This window comes from Mobula birostris, chromosome 6 (genome assembly GCF_030028105.1).
Source record: "Mobula birostris isolate sMobBir1 chromosome 6, sMobBir1.hap1, whole genome shotgun sequence".
Lineage (NCBI taxonomy): Eukaryota > Metazoa > Chordata > Chondrichthyes > Myliobatiformes > Myliobatidae > Mobula > Mobula birostris.
In genome coordinates, this window is record NC_092375.1 from 38,345,785 (window position 1) to 38,369,028 (window position 23,244).

At 40.2% G+C, this 23,244-nt stretch overlaps 1 protein-coding gene across 1 annotated transcript in view; it reads right to left on the reverse strand.

The window, feature by feature from the left end:
- The window catches only part of tmprss7 (transmembrane serine protease 7), a 69,738-nt gene that overhangs the window by 2,533 nt on the left and 43,961 nt on the right, over positions 1-23,244 (reverse strand). Inside the window, exons 12-16 of the mRNA XM_072260258.1 lie at positions 9,291-9,401; positions 9,089-9,205; positions 8,382-8,553; positions 5,070-5,338; positions 832-968 (exon numbers count right to left, since the gene is read on the reverse strand). Coding sequence (XP_072116359.1) covers positions 832-968; positions 5,070-5,338; positions 8,382-8,553; positions 9,089-9,205; positions 9,291-9,401 — 806 coding nt within the window. The remainder of the gene's footprint in view (positions 1-831; positions 969-5,069; positions 5,339-8,381; positions 8,554-9,088; positions 9,206-9,290; positions 9,402-23,244) is intronic.

Sequence of the window (23,244 nt, forward strand, 5' to 3'; positions counted from 1 at the left end):
TCTATAGATGTGTGCAGGAAAGTATACTGACTGGCTGCATCACAAGCTGGTATGGAAACACCAATGCCCTCGAACGGAAAATCCAACAAAAAGTGATGGATAGGGCCCAGTCCACCACGGGTAAATCCCTCCCCACCATTGAATACATCTGTATGGATCATTGTCGTAGGAGAGCAGCAACCATCAAGGACTCCCACCACCCAGATCATCCTCCCTTCTCACTGTTGCCATTAAGAAGAAGATACAGGACCCTCAGAACTCACACCACCAGTATCAGGAGCAGTTCCTACCCCAACCATTAGGTTCTTGAACCAAAGGGATTAACTTCACTCAACTTCATTTGCCTCATCATTGAGATGATCCCACAACCCGTGGACTCACTTTCAAGGCCTCTTCATCTTATGTTTTTATAAACAAGATGTATTGTTTAATTATTTATTATTATTCTTTCTTTCTTTTTGTATTTGCATAGTTTGTCGTCTTTCGCACATTGGTTGAACATCCAGTTGATGCAGACTTTATTGATTCTATTATGGTTATTATTATATTATGGATTTATTGAGTATGCCCTGCAAGAAATTGAATCTCTGAGTTGTATATGGTGATATGTATTTACTTTAATAATACATTTACCTTGAACTTTGAAATGCTTCTCAAAGCACTTATGGAGAACATATACAATAAAGAATTAAATCACTAAATATTAATAAATTTCGTAGTTAAATCATTGCCTTAGAATGTGTACACAATGCAATACTGTATTTCTAACCATTCTTTTCTATTTGTTTGTTCACCAGTTAATTTTAACTTGACATTTGCTTTTAAACTTACACGACAAGCATCTCTTTTACCAGATAACAATCCCGCACACAACATCCGTGGAGTGATAAGTCCATAGGTGGAACGACAGAGGGACTGATTTATGATTTCAACCTCTGCTTGTTGAAGAATGGTAGGATCACTGTTATCTTCAGTAGGAAAAAAATACAAGGAAAATGCAGAGTAGAATTTTAAAGTAGTATTTTATCCATGAGTAATTGTTTGATAAAGATTGGTTATGACTGCTGTATATTCATAGCACCAACAGTAGATATCTATAATATAAACATAGTAAAATGGTAGAAAATAAATTATTTGTTCCCATATATTTATTAGTAAGATCATATGAAAAATAGACATGAAAGTTTTGCACTGAACTGAATTAAAGTACCACAGTCTAGGGTAAGGCTGGGGTCTATGATATTGGTCACACCCTTTGTTTAATAAAGGTGACACTTCTACCTGTGATTCACGCCCTCTCAAAGACAAGAGCATCCTTGCCACAGTTAAGTTTGATGTAGCCTGCTCTTTATGCTCCACCCATACCTTAGGCACATTTTCTTTTGATGGTCCCATTGGTTTAAATTTATTGCAGGCAATGCCACAGCTGCCCTGACAAGTCGAAATGTCCATGAGCAACCAGTGGACTAACGGCAACAGATTCTCAAGGTCAGTATCCCATTCAACTTCATTGGCTTTTTAGACAGCTCACTGTCTGATTGAAAGATTAAAATAATTTATAAAATTAATGAAGACTAATAAATGAATAGTATTAAGTGATAGAGATCAAATGAAAGCATTTAAGTCAAGTAAAATAAAGAAAAATAACAACAACTTACCTGAACTTAACTTTCTACTCCAGGTTGATAACCCTTTTCTAGAGAGTGGCTCCATGCCATCTATGGCTCAAATAACACTGAGGGGCTAGATGAGAAGTGCAACCAGAGCTTCTGTTCAGTAGATCTTATTTCTAGCCTTGTATTCAATGGTGACTCCAGTGATGGAGAGCAAGGTTAGGGGCACTGGCAACTGAAGTCCAACACACTCCTGATACCCAACCATTGTTGATGTACAGAGCAGCTGGAGAATGAACATAGCTGGCAATTCGACTCAGTTGGGAGAGGGCAACTAAGGCCTGGTCTGTCTTATTGGGTGAATTTAAAACATCCAGTGCACTATTTGAAGAACAGAAGGTAATTCCTGCTGGTATCATTTCTATTATTTTCTTACTAATTATATTGATTACTAATTGTGTTAATTACAACAAAAAATCTTCTCTTCGTAGATGGTATTTGTGGAACAAGGATAAATTGCTTCCCCACCAACTCAAGAATCAAAAAATGCAGAAACTAGATATCAGAAACAAAAACTGAAATTAGTGGAAGCCCTCAGCATGTCAGGCAGTATCTGTGGAAAGAGAAATTTGCAAAGAAGCGACAATAGCAGGTCAGAGTTTGTTAATGTTGAGGGGAAAAAAAGCAAACCCATGACTACTTTGACCACTCAGCACTAAAATGGGTTAATTGCATTTGCTTGTAAAAATGGTGTCTGATTTATGTTTTTCTGGTGAATGTTCTTTATATGATACAACGTGCCTGAGATGCCGCTTCAGGTATGTTTTTCATTGCACCTGTCCATAAGAACATAATAAATAGGAGCAGGAATTGGCCATCTAGCCCGTCAAGCCTGCTCTGCCATTCAATAAGATCATGGCTAATCTGGCCATGGACTCATCTCCACCAACCTGCCTTTCCCCCATAAACCCTAATTCCCCTACTATGATGGAATGATGAAAAACAGTCTGAGTGTCTGCTTTACTTGTGTTCAGTTCATGGGCAACCCAGAGCTTCATCGTGTTTTCCTCCATCACAATCCAACTCTGATCTCTTTGAGGCTTCCTGCACTGTCAGAATGAGTCCCGGTGCAAGCTCGAAGAACTGTATCTTCTGTCTGGGCACACTGCAGCCTCCCAAGTAGAATACTGAATTCTCCAACTTCATAAAAGTCTCTTTTATTGCCTATATGAGAACTGGCCATATTTGCTATAGGTCACCTATCTGTAACATTTTTTCCCTTTCCATTAGCACAGTTTAACCTGCTAATATTTTTATATACATATCACACTTCTCTTTCATCCTCTAAACCTCCACATCAACAAGTCGTCTCCACTGCAACTCTGGCCTCATGCTATCACAGATATTTCCTTTGTCCTACCATCCCTTCCCTCACCTTCGCTGCAATTTAAAACTAAGTATATATTTTTCTCTCTTTCCTGGTTCTGACTTAGGGTTTTCAACCTGAAATGTGAACCGTTCATCTTTTCAGATATGCTGCCTGACCTACTGAGTGTTTCCAGCAATTTGAAATTTATTTCTTCGCTAGCTCTCTAAGTTATGATGCAACTGTTGGGGTCAATGTGGAACCTGAAAACTATGTCTTAGATGAAGCATTTGGTTGGGGTCTATTTGCCCTCAACAAATAAACCTGAAATTCTCAATATCAGTCTGAATGATTCTTTACGCTTCATTTTACACAGATCATAGCCAGGAATTCCAATGAATTGGTGAAGATCCATTTTTTCCAAGGAGAGTTTGAGAATATTCATGAATCTTTTCTTCTTCCTGCCTGGTAAACTCTTGTTATGATGGTCTTGTAATAGCATGTCAAGTATACAAACAATGTGATGTCCCCATTAGATTCATTTGACGTAATTAGGATGTAAAGGCCATGGCCCTGGCAGAGAATGCTGATGTTGTTTTGTTTGGCCTGCTGGTAGATTAGGAGAATTTAGCAGAGATAACGATATGATTTCTCTCCATTGCTTTGGAGTGTCTGTTGTAGGTGGTTTATGTTTCAAAAGCTTACTGGAGGGCAGGAAACACTGCTACTTGGTATACTGTTAGTTTTATATCAATTTGTGCTCTTAATCTTCAAACTCTTTTCCTCAGCAGGCCAAAGGCAATGGGTGATGAAGATCAAGCAGTGGTTAGTTCAACAATCGTCAGTACCAGGCAAGGATGATGCAGGCATCCTTGTGGTCTCTCACTCCAACCATCATATAGTTTGATGGGTGCCAATAAGGTCTTGTGCTTGTCTCCCTGGGAAAATAGGGAATTCATTTTTGACAAGACCGTTAGTCTTCCGAGACCATGGATCTGCACCTGGAAAGTCTTCACTCGCCAGGGTGCAGGCCTGGGCAAGGTTGTATGGAAGACCAGCAGTTGCCCATGCTGCAAGTCTCCCCTCTCCATGACACCAATGTTATCCAAGGGAAGGGCATTAGGACCCATACAGCTTGGCACCAGTGTCGTCACAGAGCAATGTGTGGTTAAGTGCCTTGCTCAAGGACACAACACGCTGCCTCGGTTGGGGCTCGAACTCACAACCTTCAGATCGCTAGTCGAACGCCTTAACCACTTGGCCACGTGCCCATTTGACAAGACCACGCTTCAAACATTTAATCTGGAAAAGGTCAGTTGGAGTTAGATTTTTCTACTTCCATTTCCAATCATACCTTCCCAGAGGATTCTGTAATGTTTGACTCTGGGGTAGACTATTGTCTCCTTTCAGGATGTGCTCCAGGATTTTTTCAAGGTTGAACAGGAAATTACGGAATAGAATTGGTTATAGTATAAATACATCTACAATTCAAGCTGATGAACTGGGGGGTGTGAAACTGAAACACTCTGTAGCATCAGCACTGGGAAACAGTACAATTAGAATGAGAGATAGATTGCTTTGATTATTATAAAGCCCAGGAGTAAATATAGTGTTAGTATAGCAAGTGCATCTAAAAGTAATATCTTAAAATTTAACATTACTGTGTAGCAGATATAGAATTACATTTAATGACTTCTAAGTTAACAAGCTTATACTTTTAAAAGGACCTGCAATATTAGCATTATTCTGGCTGAACATAAAATTTTTGATGCTGATTCTATGTTCATGAAACATTGTCTAGTTTCCTTTTAAGTATCTTAGATTCTCCATTAAAGCAGTAGACAGGAATGTTTAGAAATGAACATACAGTTTTGTATGTTAACATTGCAATCACTACTAGGCTCGTTATTTTCTCACACCTTCACTTCCCAAAACAAATGTAACTGAAGGACTGCTATCTCTGCCAAGTGTAAATGCCATTTAGTTAAGAACAAATATTTTTAACTATTATAAACCAGTGCATGGTGCATTTCTATAATACTCTGTTTAAATCTTTTGCTAAAAGTATCATATACAGTAAATATTCTTACCCATTTCTTGTTTTTGTCCCCAGCCAGTTACCCAACATCTCTCTCCATTTGGTACCACTTGAGCCAGTGAAGGGACACAGATTGGTTGGATTGTCGGTGCTAGTCTGTCTGGCCAAGGTGTTTTCAGTTTTAACAGTGAAATATCATAGTCAAAGTTCCGGCCATTGTAGTACTCATGGACAAGGATTCGTTTAAGCTCACTCTTAAACCTTGCATTTCCTTGAGTACTCATTCCTAAATGAGCCATCCACGGTCTGGGATCAGACATCCTTACAAAAAGCAAAGATTTACATTTTTTTCAGCAATACTGTTTCATTCCTTTGTGGTATGACAACTGTTCACTACATCACACTACATACCAATCCTTACTTGCATAAATATTCCTGAGACTATGAATAGATGTATATAATTACATATAATTACTTCACAATTTTAAAAGAGCTGTTCAAAAGCTATTAATTTCTGGATCACTGAGTATGAGTAAAGGAGAAAAAGATCTTGTATTTATGAAGCATCTTTCATGTTTTGAATATATCCGGAATCATTTTAGCCAAGGTACTATTGGGTTGTAGGCATTGGCACACAAGTTCAATGCTGTTTGTATCATTTTGCCCATAAGATTAAAATGTGACATAATTACAACATTTTCATCTTTAAAAGTTAAATTTCCTGGTGTAATCCTGAATGTTCATTTTCATAATGGAGGCTAATTAATAATGTTACCCAAGGACAAATGGGGGGGGAGGTGGTGGTACAGCATATTAAATTGCCAGCTATACATACATAATGGAGATTTCAAAAACGTGTGAAAATATTCATTTTGGATGGAATTAAATTTCATTGATTCAGCAGGAATGTGAAATGAGTGATAGAGAATTGACACTTTTCACCAAATCATAAATTTTCTTTTGATGAATACTGTCCAGCTCCCACAGTGGCTGCTTCACTTAATCTAACATCTTCTTATCAGCCCTTGCCAATTGCCTAATTACAGTACGTCACTGCCATTACACACTTCACAGTAAATGTACAGAAGACTGTCTGCTAAAGAGGTCAATCAATCCAGCTGTTTCCCAATTGGGAACCATGGATGAACTAAGAGATTCGTTCCCTACTGAAGTCTATGCCTGAGGTATTCAAATCAGGCGAGCTTGACCTTTGTAGGAAATCTTAGGCACAAACTCCGCAAAGCCAGCAGAGATACCAGACCAAGCTAGAGACCCAGACCAGCACATTGTGGTGAGGCTTGCATGCTATAACGGTCTACAAAATGAAGCTGGGAAATATCACTGAGAACAATGCATCCCTTCCTGATCAGCTCAATATATTCTTACAGAAGGACAGTGAAATGACAACACCCACCCTGATAGTCTCTGATACATATGTACCCATGGCCACCACAGCAGATGTCAGATTAGTCTTGCAGAGAGTGAAACTATGAAAAGTGAATGGTCTGGATGGAGTCCCAGCCATTTTCTCAGATCCTGTGTGGATCATCTGGCAGAAGTATTTTCAGATATCTTTAACCTCTCCCTACTCCAATATGAAGTTCCCAATGGCTTTAAGAAGACCAGTATCCTGCTGGTGCTAAATTAAAATAAGGTAACATGCCTTAATGACTATCACCATGATGGTGGCTCTGACACCCCATCGTGAAGTGCTTCAAGACACTGTCTTTGCACACATCGACTCTAGCATCCCAGACAGCTTCAACCTACTACCCAAACAGGCCGATAGTGAATGCCATTTCCCTGGATCTGAACTCATCTCTGGAATATCGGGATAATAAAGAGGCCTACATCAGACTGCGATTAATTGACTATGGCTTCCTTTCTACAGCTGCATAAAACTTAGTGAGCCTGCACCTGGAGTATTAATTGTAGTTCTGGTCGCCTCATTATAGCAAGATGTAGGGACTGGAGAGAGTGCAGACGGGATTTACCGGGACGCTGCTTGGATTAGAGGGCATGTGGTGTAAGGAAATGTTAGGCAATCTTTGACTGTTCCTCCTGGAGCATTGGAGGCTCAAGAGAGACCTGACAAAGGATTTTAAAATTATGAGAGACGAGAGGCATGGAAGGGAAGGCAGTCAGAATCTTTTCCGTGGGATAGAAAACATCAGAGGACAGGCTTTTAAGGTCGGGAGTGGAGTTTGAAGGCAACATGAGGGGTAGTTATTTTTTATGCAGGGGGAGATAGGTGCCTGGAATAGGTTACCATGGTAATACTGGAATCAAGCAGTTTGGGGGAGTTTAAGAGAGCTAGACACATGATTATAAAGGGAATAGAGGGATAGGGATGATACACAGGCTCAGCAAGGTCAGCATGACATCATGAGCTGAGCAGTCTGCCCAGTGCTCTACGGTTCTGTGCTCTACTTTCAGCATTTTATTTACCTTTAAACTACCTCAATGTAATGATTGATGGACCGATCTGTCTGGATGGCATACAAACAAAAGCTTTTTAGTACATATGACAATAATAATTCGACAGCAGCTTCAATCCTTCATGGCCCTCAATGTTTAGAAGTGTCAGCAGTAAAAATGAGTAGCCCCTAAATTAATCAGGCTCAGGTTCTTTTATATGGAAACAGGTACATGGAATCTTACACTAAGTGTTGCCTCATGAGCTTCTGTATTTAATGGAAACAATTGCAAAGAGCCCGAGCAAGGTGACTGGGATCCTAAACAAATTCAATAAGAATCATAATGATGTGTAGGATATGGAAGAAAGACACTGAAACCACAAACATGAGTGTTCTTTACCCTGAAAGATCAGTTTGTGTCATGTAGTAAATAGTTTATCTGTTGACCATGAGAAGCAGAAATAGAATGTTTCCCAAAGTCTTTTCCTCCATTACTTATTCATATATGGAACATTCTCAGTGGACCCTATTATAAGATTCCGTATCAGAAGTACAAATAACAAAAAGGTTTCCTCGCCTGAATCCTGGCTTTGCCGCACACCGGGGTAAGGCTATTTGTGGGCAATTGTGGAGAAGACTCCCTGGATTTACGTTTCATGTGCATAACTCACACCTTTTATTTATATGAGAAAGCTAGAATATCTCTGGTGTAAATGGCAGGACTTCTGTGACACAACTATGTGACTCTTCCTTTGCATATATGCAAAGTCAGGAGGCTAGCACATATCAGAAGGTAAACAATTTTCCTGAAATTCAGCATAGAATTTAGAATCTGCTTATGTAATGATGCATCAAACTTTTGTCTTAAATTTCAATCATCTGCACAAGATCCATTACATTTTTGAACCAAAAGTACTGAAATTTAGGCTAATAGTTTCTTAGCATACTTTTCCCCTTGAAAGCAGTGTGCTGCAGATAGAAGCCATTCCTTTGTTATCACAGACGCCCCACAGTAGGGTGACCCGGAGAAGTGAAGGCTGACTTGCCAAGGCCACTCTCCGTCTTGAGCACTGGATCCTCCTACAATTCGATTTCCATACTGTATCTTATTGCCACAATCTGCAGGGTGGAATTTGAAAAGGCAAACTATAAAAACTGATGGAAGTGAAAACTCTGGCCTGTGATCTACATTATTGGATGTACATGCAATCATATTCACACCATCATGCCTCCTCCACCTGCCCATTCAGGAGTAAATTCTAAAAAATATTTAACCTGACCATCAGTAGGAAGCTAATATTTTACATCAGAATATACAGAATTTCTAAATGATGAGGAAAAAATTATCTAAAGTCGCTAATGTTTTCCTAAATCAAGATACTTCTTATGCTAGAAACCTAAAAGAAAACAGAAGATACTTAAAAAACTTCGGAGATCGTGCAATATGGGGAGATCTGTTATGTATTTCCAGCGTTTTCTGTTTTATTAATAATCCCTAACTGTTTATCAGTTTGTAATAGAAAAACAATTTGTCAGAATTAAAATAGATTTAAAAACTCCAGTTTGAAATGGGAAGTGAATTACCAATTTCTGGAGTTAGGCAAATATTAATTTTCAAATGACGTGGTTCCCATTTAATAGAATGAGTACTCACCACAACTCATTTCATCACTTCCATCCAAGCAGTCTATAGTCCCATCACATTTAGCATTCTTCTTCAGAATACACAGATTATTCTTGCATTTATAGGTAATGTTTGTACAGGGAACAGCTAAAAACAATCATTGACATTGATTTATAGTTACTTAGAATTTTATAAATGTATTTTTCTAACTCCCAGTTCTTTAAGTACTTACAGTCTGTGCAATTAAATTCATCTGCACCATTCTCACAATCTTTGAATCCATTACAGATGACGTAGTGATGATACCATGGAGAACTTGTGTTGCACACCTTTGAAGGCAGAGCTAATTAAAATCAGTCACAAAAAAAATAACACATTACATAATGAACATAAAATCTTTTCCCATGAAACTTTAATCTGAATAATTGTGAGTCATACAGCACAGAAACCGGCCCTTCAGCTAAGCTTCTCCATGCCAACCAAAATCCCCATGCAAGCTCCTCCCATTTGCCTGCATTTGGTCCACATCCCTCTAAATGGAGGTCTGAGGGGGTGGTGTGGCTTTGTTGGTAAAAAGCGAAATAAAATCCTGAGAAAGAAGTGACATAGGATCAGAAGATGTAGAATCCTTATGGATAGAGTTAAGAAACTGCAAGGCTATAAAGATTCTGATGGGAGTTATTTTCAGGCCTCTGAAGCACATGATAATCGGCCAAAGTCTGCATGGTTTTCGAAAGGGAAAATCTTGCGTGGCAAATCTGTTGGAATTCTTTGAGGAATTAACAGGCAGGATAGATGAAGGAGAGTTGTGGATGTTGATTATTTGGATTTTCAGAAGGCCTTTGACAAGATGCCACACAGGAAGCTGCTTAACATGATAAGAGCCCATGGTATTACAGGAAAGGTACTAGCATGGATCGAAGATTAGTTGACTAGCAGGAGGGAAACAGTGAGAATAAAGGGAGCCTTTTCTGGTCGGCTGCTTGTGGTGTGCTGGGGGAGTCAGTCGGGTATGCTCCTTTTCACATTATATGACAATGATTTAGACAAAGGAATTGATGGCTTTGTGGCCAAGTTTGCAGACGATATGAAGGGGGTGAGGGGGCAGGTATTGTTGAGAAGCAGGGTGTCTTAGACAGATTGAGATGATGGGCAAGGAAGTGGCAGATAGAATATAGTATAGGGAAGTACACGGCAATGCACTTCGGCAGAATGAGTAAAGGCGTGGAAGAAATGAGGAGAAAATTCAAAAATTAGAAGTGCAAAGAGACCTGAGAGATCTGGATAGAGTGGATGTGGAGAGGATATTTCCAATAGTGGGGGAATCCAGGAGGCACAGGCTCACAACTGAGGGAAGTCCACTTAGAACAGTGATGAGGAAAAAATTATTTAGCCAGAGGGTGGTGAATGTGGTGGAATTCTTCACTAAGATGGAGAGTGACATAGCTAATTCGGAAACAAAGGTTCTGAACTTAAAGAAGGGTAACTTTGAAGGTATGAGACGTGAATTAGGTAAGATAGACTGGCAAATGACACTTAAAGGGTTGACGGTGGATATGCAATGACAAGCATTTAAAGATCGCATGGATGAACTACAACAATTGGCAAAAGAATAAATCAAGGAAGGTAGTGCACCCGTGGCTGACAAGGGAAATTAGGGATAGTATCAATTCCAAAGAAGAAGCATACAAATTAACCAGAAAAAGTGGCTCACCTGAGGACTGGGAGAAATTCAGGGTCCAGCAGAGGAGGACAAAGGGCTTAATTAGGAAGGGGAAAAAAGATTATGAGAGAAAACTGGCAGGGAACATAAAAACTGACTGTAAAAGCTTTTATAGATATGTGAAAAGAAAAAGATTGGTTAAGACAAATGTAGGTCCCCTAAAGACAGAAACAGGTGAATTGATCATGGGGAACAAGGACATGGCAGATCAATTGAATAACTACTTTGGTTCTGCCTTCACTAAGGAGGACATAAATAATCTTCCAGAAATAGTAGAGGACAGAGGGTCCAGTGAGATGGAGGAACTGAGGGAAATACATGTTAGTAGGGAAGTGGTGTTAGGTAAATTGAAGGGATTGAAGGCAGATAAATCCCCAGGGCCAGATGGTCTGCGTCCCAGAGTGCTTAAGGAAGTAGCCCAAGAAATAGTGGATGCATTAGTGATAATTTTTCAAAACTCGTTAGATTCTGGACTAGTTCCTGAGGATCGGAGGGTGGCTAATGTAATCCCACTTTTTAAAAAAGGAGGGAGAGAGAAACCAGGGAATTATAGACCGGTTAGCCTAACATCGGTGGTGGGGAAAATGCTAGAGTCAGTTATCAAAGATGTGATAACAGCACATTTGGAAAGCAGTGAAATCATCGGACAAAGTCAGCATGGATTTGTGAAAGGAAAACCATGTCTGACGAATTTCATAGAATTGAAGATGTAACTAGTAGAGTGGATAGGGGAGAACCAGTGGATGTGGTATATTTGGATTTTCAAAAGGCTTTTGACAAGGTCCCACACAGGAGATTAGTGTGCAAACTTAAAGCACACGGTATTGGGGGTAAGGTATTGATGTGGCTAGAGAATTGGTTGGCAGGCAGGAAACAAAGAGTGAGAATAAATGGGACCTTTTCAGAATGGCAGGCAGTGACTAGTGGGGTACCGCAAGGCTCAGTGCTGGGACCCCAGTTGTTTACAATATATATTAATGACCTAGATGAGGGAATTAAATGCAGCATCTCCAAGTTTACGGATGACACAAAGCTGGGCTGCAGTGTTAGCTGTGAGGAGGATGCAGGGTGGCTTGGATAGTTTAGGTGAGTGGGCAAATTCATGGCAGAAGCAATTTAATGTGGATAAATGTGAGGTTATCCACTTTGGTGACAAAAACAGGAAAACAGATTATTATCTGAATGATGGCCGATTAGGAAAAGGGGAGGTGCAACGAGACCTGGGTGTCATTATACACTAGTCATTGAAAGTGGGCATGCAGGTACAGCAGGCAGTGAAAAAGGCGAATGGTATGCTGGCATTCATAGCAAGAGGATTCAAGTACAGGAGCAGGGAGGTACTACTGCAGTTGTACAAAGCCTTGGTGAGACCACACCTGGAGTATTGTGTGCAGTTTTGGTCCCCTAATCTGAGGAAAGACATCCTTGCCATAGAGGGAGTACAAAGAAGGTTCACCAGATTGATTCCTGGGATGGCAGGACTTTCATATGATGAAAGACTGAATCAACTAGGCTTATACCTGTTGGAATTTAGAAGATTGAGTAGGGATCTCATTGAAACGTATAAAATCCTAAAGGGATTGGACAGGCTAGATGCAGGAAAATTTTTCCCGATGTTGGGGAAGTCCAGAACGAGGGGTCACAGTTTGAGGATAAAGGGGAAGCCTTTTAGGACCGAGATGAGGAAAAACTTCTTCACACAGAGAGTGGTGAATCTGTGGAATTCTCTGCCACAGGAAACAGTTGAGGCCAGTTCATTGGCTATATTTAAGAGGAAGTTAGATATGGCCCTTGTGGCTAAGGGGATCAGGGGGTATGGAGGGAAGGCAGGTACAGGGTTCTGAGTTGGATGATCAGCCATGATCATACTGAATGGCGGTGCAGGCTCAAAGGGCCAAATGGCCTACTCCTGCACCTATTTTCTATGTTTCTATGAATCTGCAGAATTCATTGACATTGACAGCTGTACAGGCCAGTTCATTGGGTATATTTAAAGAGGAAGTTGATAGCTTTTTGATTAGAAGAGGACTTCAAAGGTTACAAGGTGAAGGCAGGATAATGGAGGAGCAGACCTGATGGGCCAAATGGCCTAATTTTGCTCCATTGCCTTATATAAATCTAGATAAAATTACAGTGATGAAGCTAATCGAGCCCTGTATGCTCTGAATTTCTCTCTTATCCCGAAGATGTGTGCATCAATTGGTATAGAAGTAAACTATTAAAGCTCCACAGAAGGCAGAGGATGATAGTAGAATGGGACTATTCTTCCTGGAGGTTCATGATGAGTGGTGTTCCACAGGAATCTGCTCTGGGACCCCCTGATCTTTGTGATTTTTATAAACATCTTAGATGAAAGGTGCGATAATAAGTTTGCAGATGACACAAAGGTTGGTGATGTTGGAAATAATACAGAAGTTCATGGTAGGTTACAACGGGACAGCAACAGGATACAGAGCTGGGCTGAGAAGTGGCAGATACAGTTCAATTCAGAAAACTGTGAAGTGATTCACTTTGGAAGGTTGAAGACAGAGTACAGGGTTAATGGCAGGATTCTTAGCAATGTAGAGGAACAGAATAATCATGGGGTCCAAGTCCATAGATCCTTCAAAGTTGATAGGATGGTTAAGAGGGTGTATGAGGGGTGATTGATAAGTTCATGGCCTAAGGAAGAAGGAGTCAATTTTAGAAAACCTAGCACATTTATTTTTCAACATTGTTCCCTCCTACACGTACACACTTAGTCCAGCAGTCGTGGAGAATATGGATCCCTTCTTTGTAGAAGTGGTCAGCAGGGGTGATTGATAAGTTCGTGGCCTACGGAAGACGGGGATGAGTTATACAGCTCTCGTTACATGCACATGCAGTTCAGAAGATGCAGAAGGTTTGAAGTTAATAACTCATCTCCTTCTACCTTTAGGCCACGAACTTATCAATTACCCCTGCTGTGGACCACTTCTGGAGGTCCAAGACGCCAACTGCTACAAAGAAGCGATCCGTATGCTCCATGACCACTGGACTAAGTGTGTAAATGTAGGAAAAATAAATGTGCTAGGTTTTCTAAAATTGACTCCTTCTACCTTAGGCCACAAACTTACCAATCACCCCTCATACATTGTGTTTGGAATTAAGTTCAAGAGCCACAAATCACAGATCATTCAGAAATCTGATAGCAGAAGGGAGAAGCTGCTTAGAATCAGAATCAGGTTTATTATCACCGGCATGTGATGCGAAACTTAGCAGCAGCAGTTCAATGCAATACATAATATAGAAGAGAAAAATAATAATAAATAAAATAAAAATAATAATAAATAAATAAATTACAGTATACATATACTGAATAGATTAAAACTTGTGTAAAAAACAGAAATACTGTATATTAAAAAAAAGTGAGATAGTGTCCAGGGGTTCAATGTACATTTAGGAATCAGATGACAGAGGTGAAGAAGCTGTTCCTGAATCGCTGAGTGTGTGCCTTCAGGCTTCTGTATCTCCTTCCTGATGGTAACAGTGAGAAAAGAGCATGCCCTGGGTGCTGGAGGTCCTTACTAATGGACACTGCCTTTCTGAGACACCGCTCCCTGAAGATGTCCTGGGTACTTTGTAGACTAATACCCAAGATGGAGCTGACTAGATTTACAACCCTCTGGAGCTTCTTTCAGTCCTGTGCAGTAACCTCCCCCCCCCCCCATACCAGACAGTGATGCAGCCCGTCAGAATGCTCTCCACAGTACATCTATAGAAGTTTTAGAGTGTACTTGCTGACATACCAAATCTCTTCAAACTCCTAATGAAGTATAGCCGCTGTCTTGCCTTCTTTATAACTACATCGTTATGTTGGGACCTAAAACTTTGAGTGTGGGTCTTCACAGTCCTTTACTTATTGTGGTTTTTTTGTGCTGCACCAGATTCGGAGTAAAAATTGTTTCATTTTACTTACAGTTGTGTACTGGAAATGACATTAAACAATCTTGAACCATCCTTTGCCTCCTCCCTGATGGTAGTAATGAGAAGAGAGCATGACCTGGATGGTGAGGATGGCACCCTGCTGAGGCACCAGCTTCTGCAGACATCTTCAATGTGCCCGTGATGAAGTTGACTGAGTCAACATCCCATCTGAAGCCTCTTACAATCCTGTGCATAGGCACCTCCATGCCAGACAATGATACAACCAATCAGAATGCTCTCCACAGTACAGCTAAAGAAAGTTGCTATAGTCTTTGGTGACGTCCCATATCTCCTTAAACTCCAAGTGAACTGTCGCCGCTGGTGTGTGTTTGGCGTGATTACATCTGTATATTGAACCCATGAGAGAACCTTCAAGATTCTGATGCCCAGGAACTTAAAATTGCTCGCTCTTCCTACTGCTGGCCCCACAATGAGGATTGGTGCATTTTTTTCCTGACCTCCCCTTCCTCAAGTTCTTTGGTGTTGCTGACATTTGAGCGCAACATCACTCAGCCTATCTATTTCAGTCGCACACACCTCCTCCTCACTGGCTGAGGCTCTGCCACAGCAATGGCGTATGTATATATGGTGTCTGGGTTGTGCCTAGCTGCCCAGTCACATGCAGAGAGAGTAGAGCAGTAGGCGAAGCACACATCCTTGAGATGCACCCATGATGACTGTCAGTGAGGAGATGTTATCACCAATCTGCACTGAAGGAGGAAATAGAAAATCCAATTGCAGAAGGAGGTACAGAGGCTCAGGTTTTGAAGCTTGTGGATTGGTACTGAGAGGATGATGATGTTGAATGCCCAGCTTTAAACCTTGATGTAGGATTAATATACAGTAAACAGTTTGGCATGGACTCAGGGCTGAAGGGATTTATTCTGTGCAGTATGATGCCATGATATTTGCATCCATGAAATTTTAGCAACTTAATTACATAATATGCTGTGCTGTCAACATAAAGTACCTCTTCATCAAAATGCATCCATATTATTGCAGCATACAATTCATGACATGGTTTGATTACTGTTCAATTCTCCCTAATCTGATCTTTACTGCTCACTATTTAATATTGTCAGGATGAGTTGTGCTACTCTTGTTCTGCAACAGGGGTTATGGTGCACGTACTGTTATCTTGTGCTTCCCAAAGTTCTTCCATATATGTTGCCTATTTCTGTGGTAGGACACACTTTTGTCTTTCCTTACCACATCAGAACTCAGTTTTGACAATTTTGATGATGGTGGCTTTCTTTTTAGTATTGTGGTTAAATGGTGATACCTCCTACACAGTCGCATTGCGGTTGCACACTTGTATTTCCTTCTTTCTTTTCTTCTGCCTTCATACTCCAGATGGAATTTTAGGCTTCAGCAAATTTACAGCTTTTAACAACATTAGACCATAAGACCATGAGATATAGGAGCAGAAGTAGGCCATTCAGCCTATCGAGTCTGCTCCGCCATTCAATCATGAGCTGATCCAGTTCGTCCAGTCATCCCCACTCCCCTGCCTTCTCCCCATACCCTTTGATGCCCTGGCTAATCAAGAACCCATCTATCTCTGCCTTAAATACACCCAATGACTTAGCCTCCACAGTCGCTCATGGCAACAAATTCCACAGATTTACCACCCTTCAACTAAAGTAATTTCTCTGCATCTCAGTTCTAAATTGACGTCCTTCAATCCTGAAGTCATGCCCTCTTCTTCTAAACTCCCCTACCATCGGAAATAACTTTGCTATATCTAATCTGATAAGGCCTTTTAACATTTGGAATGTTTTGATGAGATCCCACCTCATTCTCCCGAACTCCAGGAAATACAGCCAAGAGCTGCCAGACATTCCTCATATGGTAACCCTTTCATTCCTGGAATCATTCTCATGAATCTTCTCTGAATCCTCTCCAATGTCAATGCATCCTTTCTAAAATAAGGAGCCCAACACTGCACACAATGCTCCAAGTGTGGTCTCACAGTGCCTTATAGAACCTCAAAATCACATCCCTGCTCTTATATTCTATACCTCTAGAAATGAAAGCCAACATTGCATTCACTTTCTGCACCACTGACTCAACCTGGAGGTTAACCTTTAGGGTATCCTGCACAAGGACTCCCAAGTCCCTTTGCACCTCTGCATTTTGAATTCTCTCCCCAGCTAAATAATAGTCTGCCCGTTTACTTCTTCCACCAAAGTGTATGATCTTACACTTTCCAACACTGTATTTCATTTGCCACTTCTTTGCCCATTCTCCTAAACTATCTAAGTCTCTCTACAGGCTCTCTGTTTCCTCAACACTACTCGCTCCCACACTTATCTTTGTATCATCGGTAAACTTAGCCACAAATCCATTATTCCCGTCGCCCAAATCATTGACATATATTGTAAAATGCAGCGGTCCCAACACCGACCCCTGTGGAACTCCACTGGTAACTGGCAGCCAGCCAGAATAGGATCCCTTTATTCTGTTTTCTGCCGATCAGCTATTGCTCCACCCTGGTTGAGAGTTATTCAGGTTGTCACTCAAATGTCAGCAAACATTGTCCTGGTTTGGCAGTTTATCAATCCTTAGCCTGGGCTACAAGTGAATCCTATCATTGGCATATTCCTATAAGGCAAGAAACTGATATATGCATCTCTGTACTCTGCTCAGAGGCAGCTTTTTCCTTTCTCAGGCAGAGCTTGGGTATGTTTAAGCATTTTTCACCTTTCTACAATCTGTCGGATAGCTTGGTAACAATACTGTACGAGTAAATTCTCAAGTGGTATACACTTCGCAAACTCATCTGCAGCAAACTGTTGCCCATTTTTTTCCTTACAGCTTCCCTCTGGGTTATCAGATCTAACAAACTGAGCTATCCTTTGGATTCGTTCTTCAAATTTTCATTTTCAGATTCCATTTGCCCAGGGGTACTCCCGTTACAGGGTTATGTGCTGTTTGGTACTTTCTCATATACAATACTATGTTATATCACTCTGCCTGAAAATTAGCTGCCTTTCTACCTGCTTCATAGTGATAAAAATCCATGCTAGATTCCTGGCCTCTACTCTATATGGAGCATATTACAAATTTACCCAATCCTGATATCACCTGACACTCACATATGTAACATTTCATCAATTATCACTGTAGAGAAATTTAGCAGTGAGAGGTATAATGCAGTTTCATCCTATTGCACTTTAAGTCTTCTCTCAATAAATTTAGGTAATGTAGGCTAACATAATGAACATCCTAGCACCCTCTACTCAAAATCACAGTTCAATTATTGTTCATTGTCCAAAGAAAATACCCATAGTTTCAAATACTAGGAAAGGGTCTTCAATGTGAAATGTTAACTGGTTCTCTTTCTATTGATATTGTCTGCCCTGCTGAGTATTTTGAGCATTTTGTGTTTTTATTTTAGATTTCCAACATTTTCCTTTTTATTTGATTTCCTTTTACCTGCAATTTCAACCCTTGAAGTTCACACCATATTTTATCACAAGCAATCATAAGAACATATGATACTAGCAGGAGAAGTAGGCCACCCAGTCCTTCATCCCCATCTGCATTCAATATGATCATAGTTGATCTTCCCTAAGCCTCATCTCCTGTAAAGTGTTAATTTTCCATGGCTCTCAATACCCTAATCTTGCAAAAATGAATCTACTTCCACTTTATCTAACTTTCAGAATTCTCTGGAGTTAAAAAAATTCCAAAAATTCACACCCTCTACAAGAACTTGTTCCTAAATTCCTCAATAGAGTCATGGAGTCATAGAGAACTACAGCACAGAAACAGGCTCTTTGGCCCATCTAGTCCATCCCAAAACCATTTAAACTGCCAACTCCCATAAACCTGCACCTTGGACCATAGCCCTCCACACCCCTACTATCCATGTACCTATCCAAACTTCCCTTAAACGTTGAAATCGAGCTCGCATGCACCACTTGTTCTGGCAGCGCATTCCACACATTCACCACCCTCTGAGTGAAGGAGGTTCCCCTCATGTTCCCCTTAAACTTTTCACCTTTCACCCTTAAGCCATGACTTCTGGTTGTAGTCTCATTCAACCCCAGTGGAAAAAGCCTGCTTGCATTTGTCCTATCTATACCCATCATAATTTTGTACAGCAAATCTCCTCTCAGTCTTCTATGTTATAAAGAGTGCAGTCCTAACTTATTCAATCTTTCTTTATAACTCAGGTTCTCCAGTCCCGGGAAGCATCCTTGTAAATTTTCTCTGCACTCTTTCAACCTTGTTTACATCTTTCCTGTGGGCGGGTGACCAAAACTGCACACAATACTCCAAATTAGGCCTCACCAACATCTTATACAACTTCAACATAACATACCTCTTCTGTACTTAATACGTTGATTTATGAAGGCCAGTGTACCAGAAGTTTTCTTTACGACCCTATCTACCTGTGATACCACTTTCAACAATTATATTCCTGTATTCCCAGATCCCTTTGCTCTACCACACTCCTCAATGCCCTACCATTCACTATGTATGACCTACACAGTCCTCCCAAGGTGCAAAACCTCGCACTTGTCTGCATTAAATTCCATCTGCCATTTCTCCAGTTGATGCAGGTCTCTCTGCAAACCATGATAGCCCTCCTCACAGTCCGCACTTCCTCACAGTCTTGATGTCATTCACAAGTTTGCCCATCCAGTTAACCACATTATCATTCAGTCCGTTGATACAGATGACAAAGAGCAAACGGCCCAGCACCAATCCCTGCGGCACACCACTAGTCACAGGCCTCCAGTCAGAGAGGCAACCCTCTACTACCACCCTCTGGCTTCTCCCACAAAGCCAATGTCTAATCCAATTTACGACCTCATCCTGAATGCTGAACGACTGAATCTTCTTGACCAGCCTCCTATGCGGGACCTTCTCAAATGCCTTACTAAAGCCCATGTAGACAACAATATTAAATGATCACCCCCTTGTCTTGGAACCATGTCCCCTCATTTGAGATTCCTCAGTAACTTGAAATATCACAAACTTGGCTCTGTTATGGTCACTGAGGACATGAGATATAATACCAGTCTTCGTTATTCTAAACTTCACAGAATGTAGTTGAATTTCGTGAGCTGACTATCCAGAATAATGCACTTACACATATACCAAATAACAAGGAAAATATTAGCTACATACAAGCACTGATACAATATGACTCTGCTCTGGCCATTAGTTAGACTGCTGTCGACGTTCAGTCATTAAGTTGAGTCTGACTCTTCGTGACCTCATGGACTATAGGGTCCATAGGGTTTTCATGGCAAGATACGGAATCTTCCACGCAGATACCACTGCTGCCCAGGTTTGAACTCAGGACCATTTACATTGAAGTCAAGTGCTGATGCCACTACACCACCTGCCAGCCCGAAACAACAACAGTTTTTAAAAATAGAATATTTGAAACCTGCTGCCCTCCCCCAATCTCCAATTATATGTCAACTCTATTGCTAAAGCAGAGAATTCAGTGTAGAATGAGGATGCTAACAGAAGTGTGTTGAAGACTCTGGTAACAATCTCCCAGTAACCTTTTCTTTGCTTCATTACAGTAGAAATAATGTCCTTAAGACATCATAACTTCACTTCTAATATTCTTCAGAACAAATATTTCGGTGCCCCTGTCACATCATATCTGATTTCTTTTCTGGTCTTACTGCCAGCCATTAATTTTAAACAAAGAAAGGCAGTATCTAGCTCATTTGTCAGAACCTGCGTGGCTATTTAAAAAGTGCCAACTCAAAAGAAAAGACTCGTATATTATCAATTTATTACTGGAGGAAAGTTTTGCACTTGTTGGCCTCATCATCTTCAAAAATGTTTGCTAAATTTTCAGCACAGGAGGAAGCATTATGTTTTCAGAGGTCAGTTCTCATGCTTGACATTTAAGACCATCTTCTATTGAAGACAGATTTTTGCAAACAATGGGGGAACTGTTTGATCCTGAGACAATGTTACTATTGCTGCTATGATTCAAAATTTCATTTTGCTGTTCTAAAGCTTCCAAATAGACTGCAGAATATTGTTTTTCACTTGGAGCCATTCCATGACCATCACTCCTGTATCAGGCTGATTATTCCATTGCTCAGTGATCTTCTTCACGCAGGTAAGCCCCAAACATAAAATAAAATCTGTGGAGCACCTTTGAGCTTACAGCCCAGGCTGCAGAAGCAAGCAATGGAAAGGTGCAGAGATGACTCTTGTGTGTAATAGTTGGTCTTGTGTTCACTTTAGCACTTGTAAAAATCAAATTCAGAATTATCAGTTATATTTATATGACAGAAATCAAAATAACCACTGGAACCAATTTTCGAAAAAGACTAAGATGAATCAAAAACCAACAGATGTTGGAAATTTTAAATATAAACAGAAAATACTGGAAAAAGTCAGCAAGTCAGGTAACACATTTGGAGAAAAGAATAAACATTTCAGATCTTGGATATGCCCTGACTGCGGGAGATACAACAGATGCCCATTCACCTCTTCCCTTCCGCCCATTCAGGGACAAATACAATTTTTCCAGGAGAAGCAGTGATTCACTTGCCTTTCTTCAAGGATTGTGTACTGCATTTAGTGTTCACTATGTGATCTCCTCTACACTGGGGAAAATCAAACATAGACTGGGTGATCACTTAACAGAAGAGCAAAATTCAATCCCGAGAAATGACATGTTTTGTTTTGAATAGATGATGCGGAGACAGGCAGAGGGACAAGTAGTGTTGAAGAAGCTGTGAGATTGCAGAAAGACTTGGACAGATTAGGAGAATTAGCAAATGGATACAATATAAAAATGGATGTTTAGTCATGCATTTTGATGGAGGGAATATAGCGGTAGACTATTTTCTAAATGAGGATTAATCAGAGATTAATTCAGCTGGGCATGTCATAACCCAGCTATAAGCACCACACAACCACAGATATAAAGAAGTAGATAACCCATTTGGTTCCGTACTATCACTGATATTCCCTTTGTTCTACACATCCTTTTAGCACCCTCTCTGCAAGTGAAGACTAAATTGTTTTCTTTCATTTCCAGTTCTGACAAGGGTTCTTGGACCTGAAACCTTAACCCTCTCTTTCCAAGGTGCTGCCTGATCTGGTGTGTTTCCAGCATTTTCACTTCAATTTCAAATGTAGCGATGTATTCGACTAAAACTGCAACACCTCAAATTGTTGCTTTTTGTGGATACATTGCTGTTATTTTAAGCCATTTCCTTTAAGTACAATAAAAGGACTTCTGTCTTTCTTTTAGACAAACCAAAGTCAATTAAGTCACCCATGTATTCGGTGAGATACTCCATATTTAGATAGATAGATAGATATACTTTATTGATCCTGAGGGAAATTGGGTTTCGTTACAGCCGCACCAACCAAGAATAGAGCATAAATATATTTAACAGGATAGTGTTCAATCTGACTGAAATGTTTTTAGAGTGATTTAGTTCAACTCAGGAAGCATTTTCCTCCACTGTTTCACTGCTAATGCTTGTGTTAGCACAACCTATCATCAAAATGAGAACTGTGCAAGTCCATTGCCTTATTCTGGTTCCTCCATCTATGCTTTGATCATAACTATCCATAGGTGCAATATAAAGTTGTTTTCCCTTCTACCTCTGCCAAGGATTTGTTTACCGGGCTGCCACGCTTTTCAGGGTCCTATATGGTAAATAGCACCTCTGCTTGCTGCTGCTATGGACGGTCTTCCTGAGCAATAATTTCTCTTTCCTTGGGACTGCTAAAAAAACTCTTGCTTGTTGGTAAGAATCACATTATAAATACACCTTAATCCAGGAAACTGTTTTGGGACAGGAAGCCACAGCAGTGAAGTTTGCCACTTTCTCAAACTAATCTTTTTTGAAATCCTTTGCATTTAGACATTGGTGTTGCTACCTGTGATTACTTCCTCTAAACTGCAACTAAAAGCAGTTGTTATGCTGATTCCATCTTGATTAAAGGGTTTGAGAACATGAGGGCAAAAGACCTTAATATAATCATTATTTGTTCTTGAGGTGATTTTCAATCACTCTGGCTGTTGTGAAGTCAATGGACATTTCAGAATGTCAGCAATTCTGGTAGTGGAAGTTATTAAGGTAAGGAATCATTTTACATTAGAGTAAGTCTGCCCAGCAATTTAAAAAAAACAGTGCTCCACGGTTCTACACAGAACAATAATAAGGCATTGATTTGCTTTGCTTTTAGCCACGTTGGGCCTCACAGCAAGGAAGGGAGATTTTATCTTATAAACTTCATCTTTTTATTACAGTTCTTCTTTTGTCTTAGAATACCTAATCTGTATTAAAATGTTTCTATTAATTGGCTATTTAATAAAGAGAAAAAAGATAACAAAAAGAAATTTGTTTAGAGAAATAAAAAAAAAGTTGGCCTAATTTTGCATGGGCACAGATTCAGATCAATTTGTCCTATGAACTGCATCTACTTACAATCACCAAGATGTGATGACTCATGACTCAATCGATCTACTGGTGTCAGCCATTATTTAGACCTGCAGACGGACATCTGA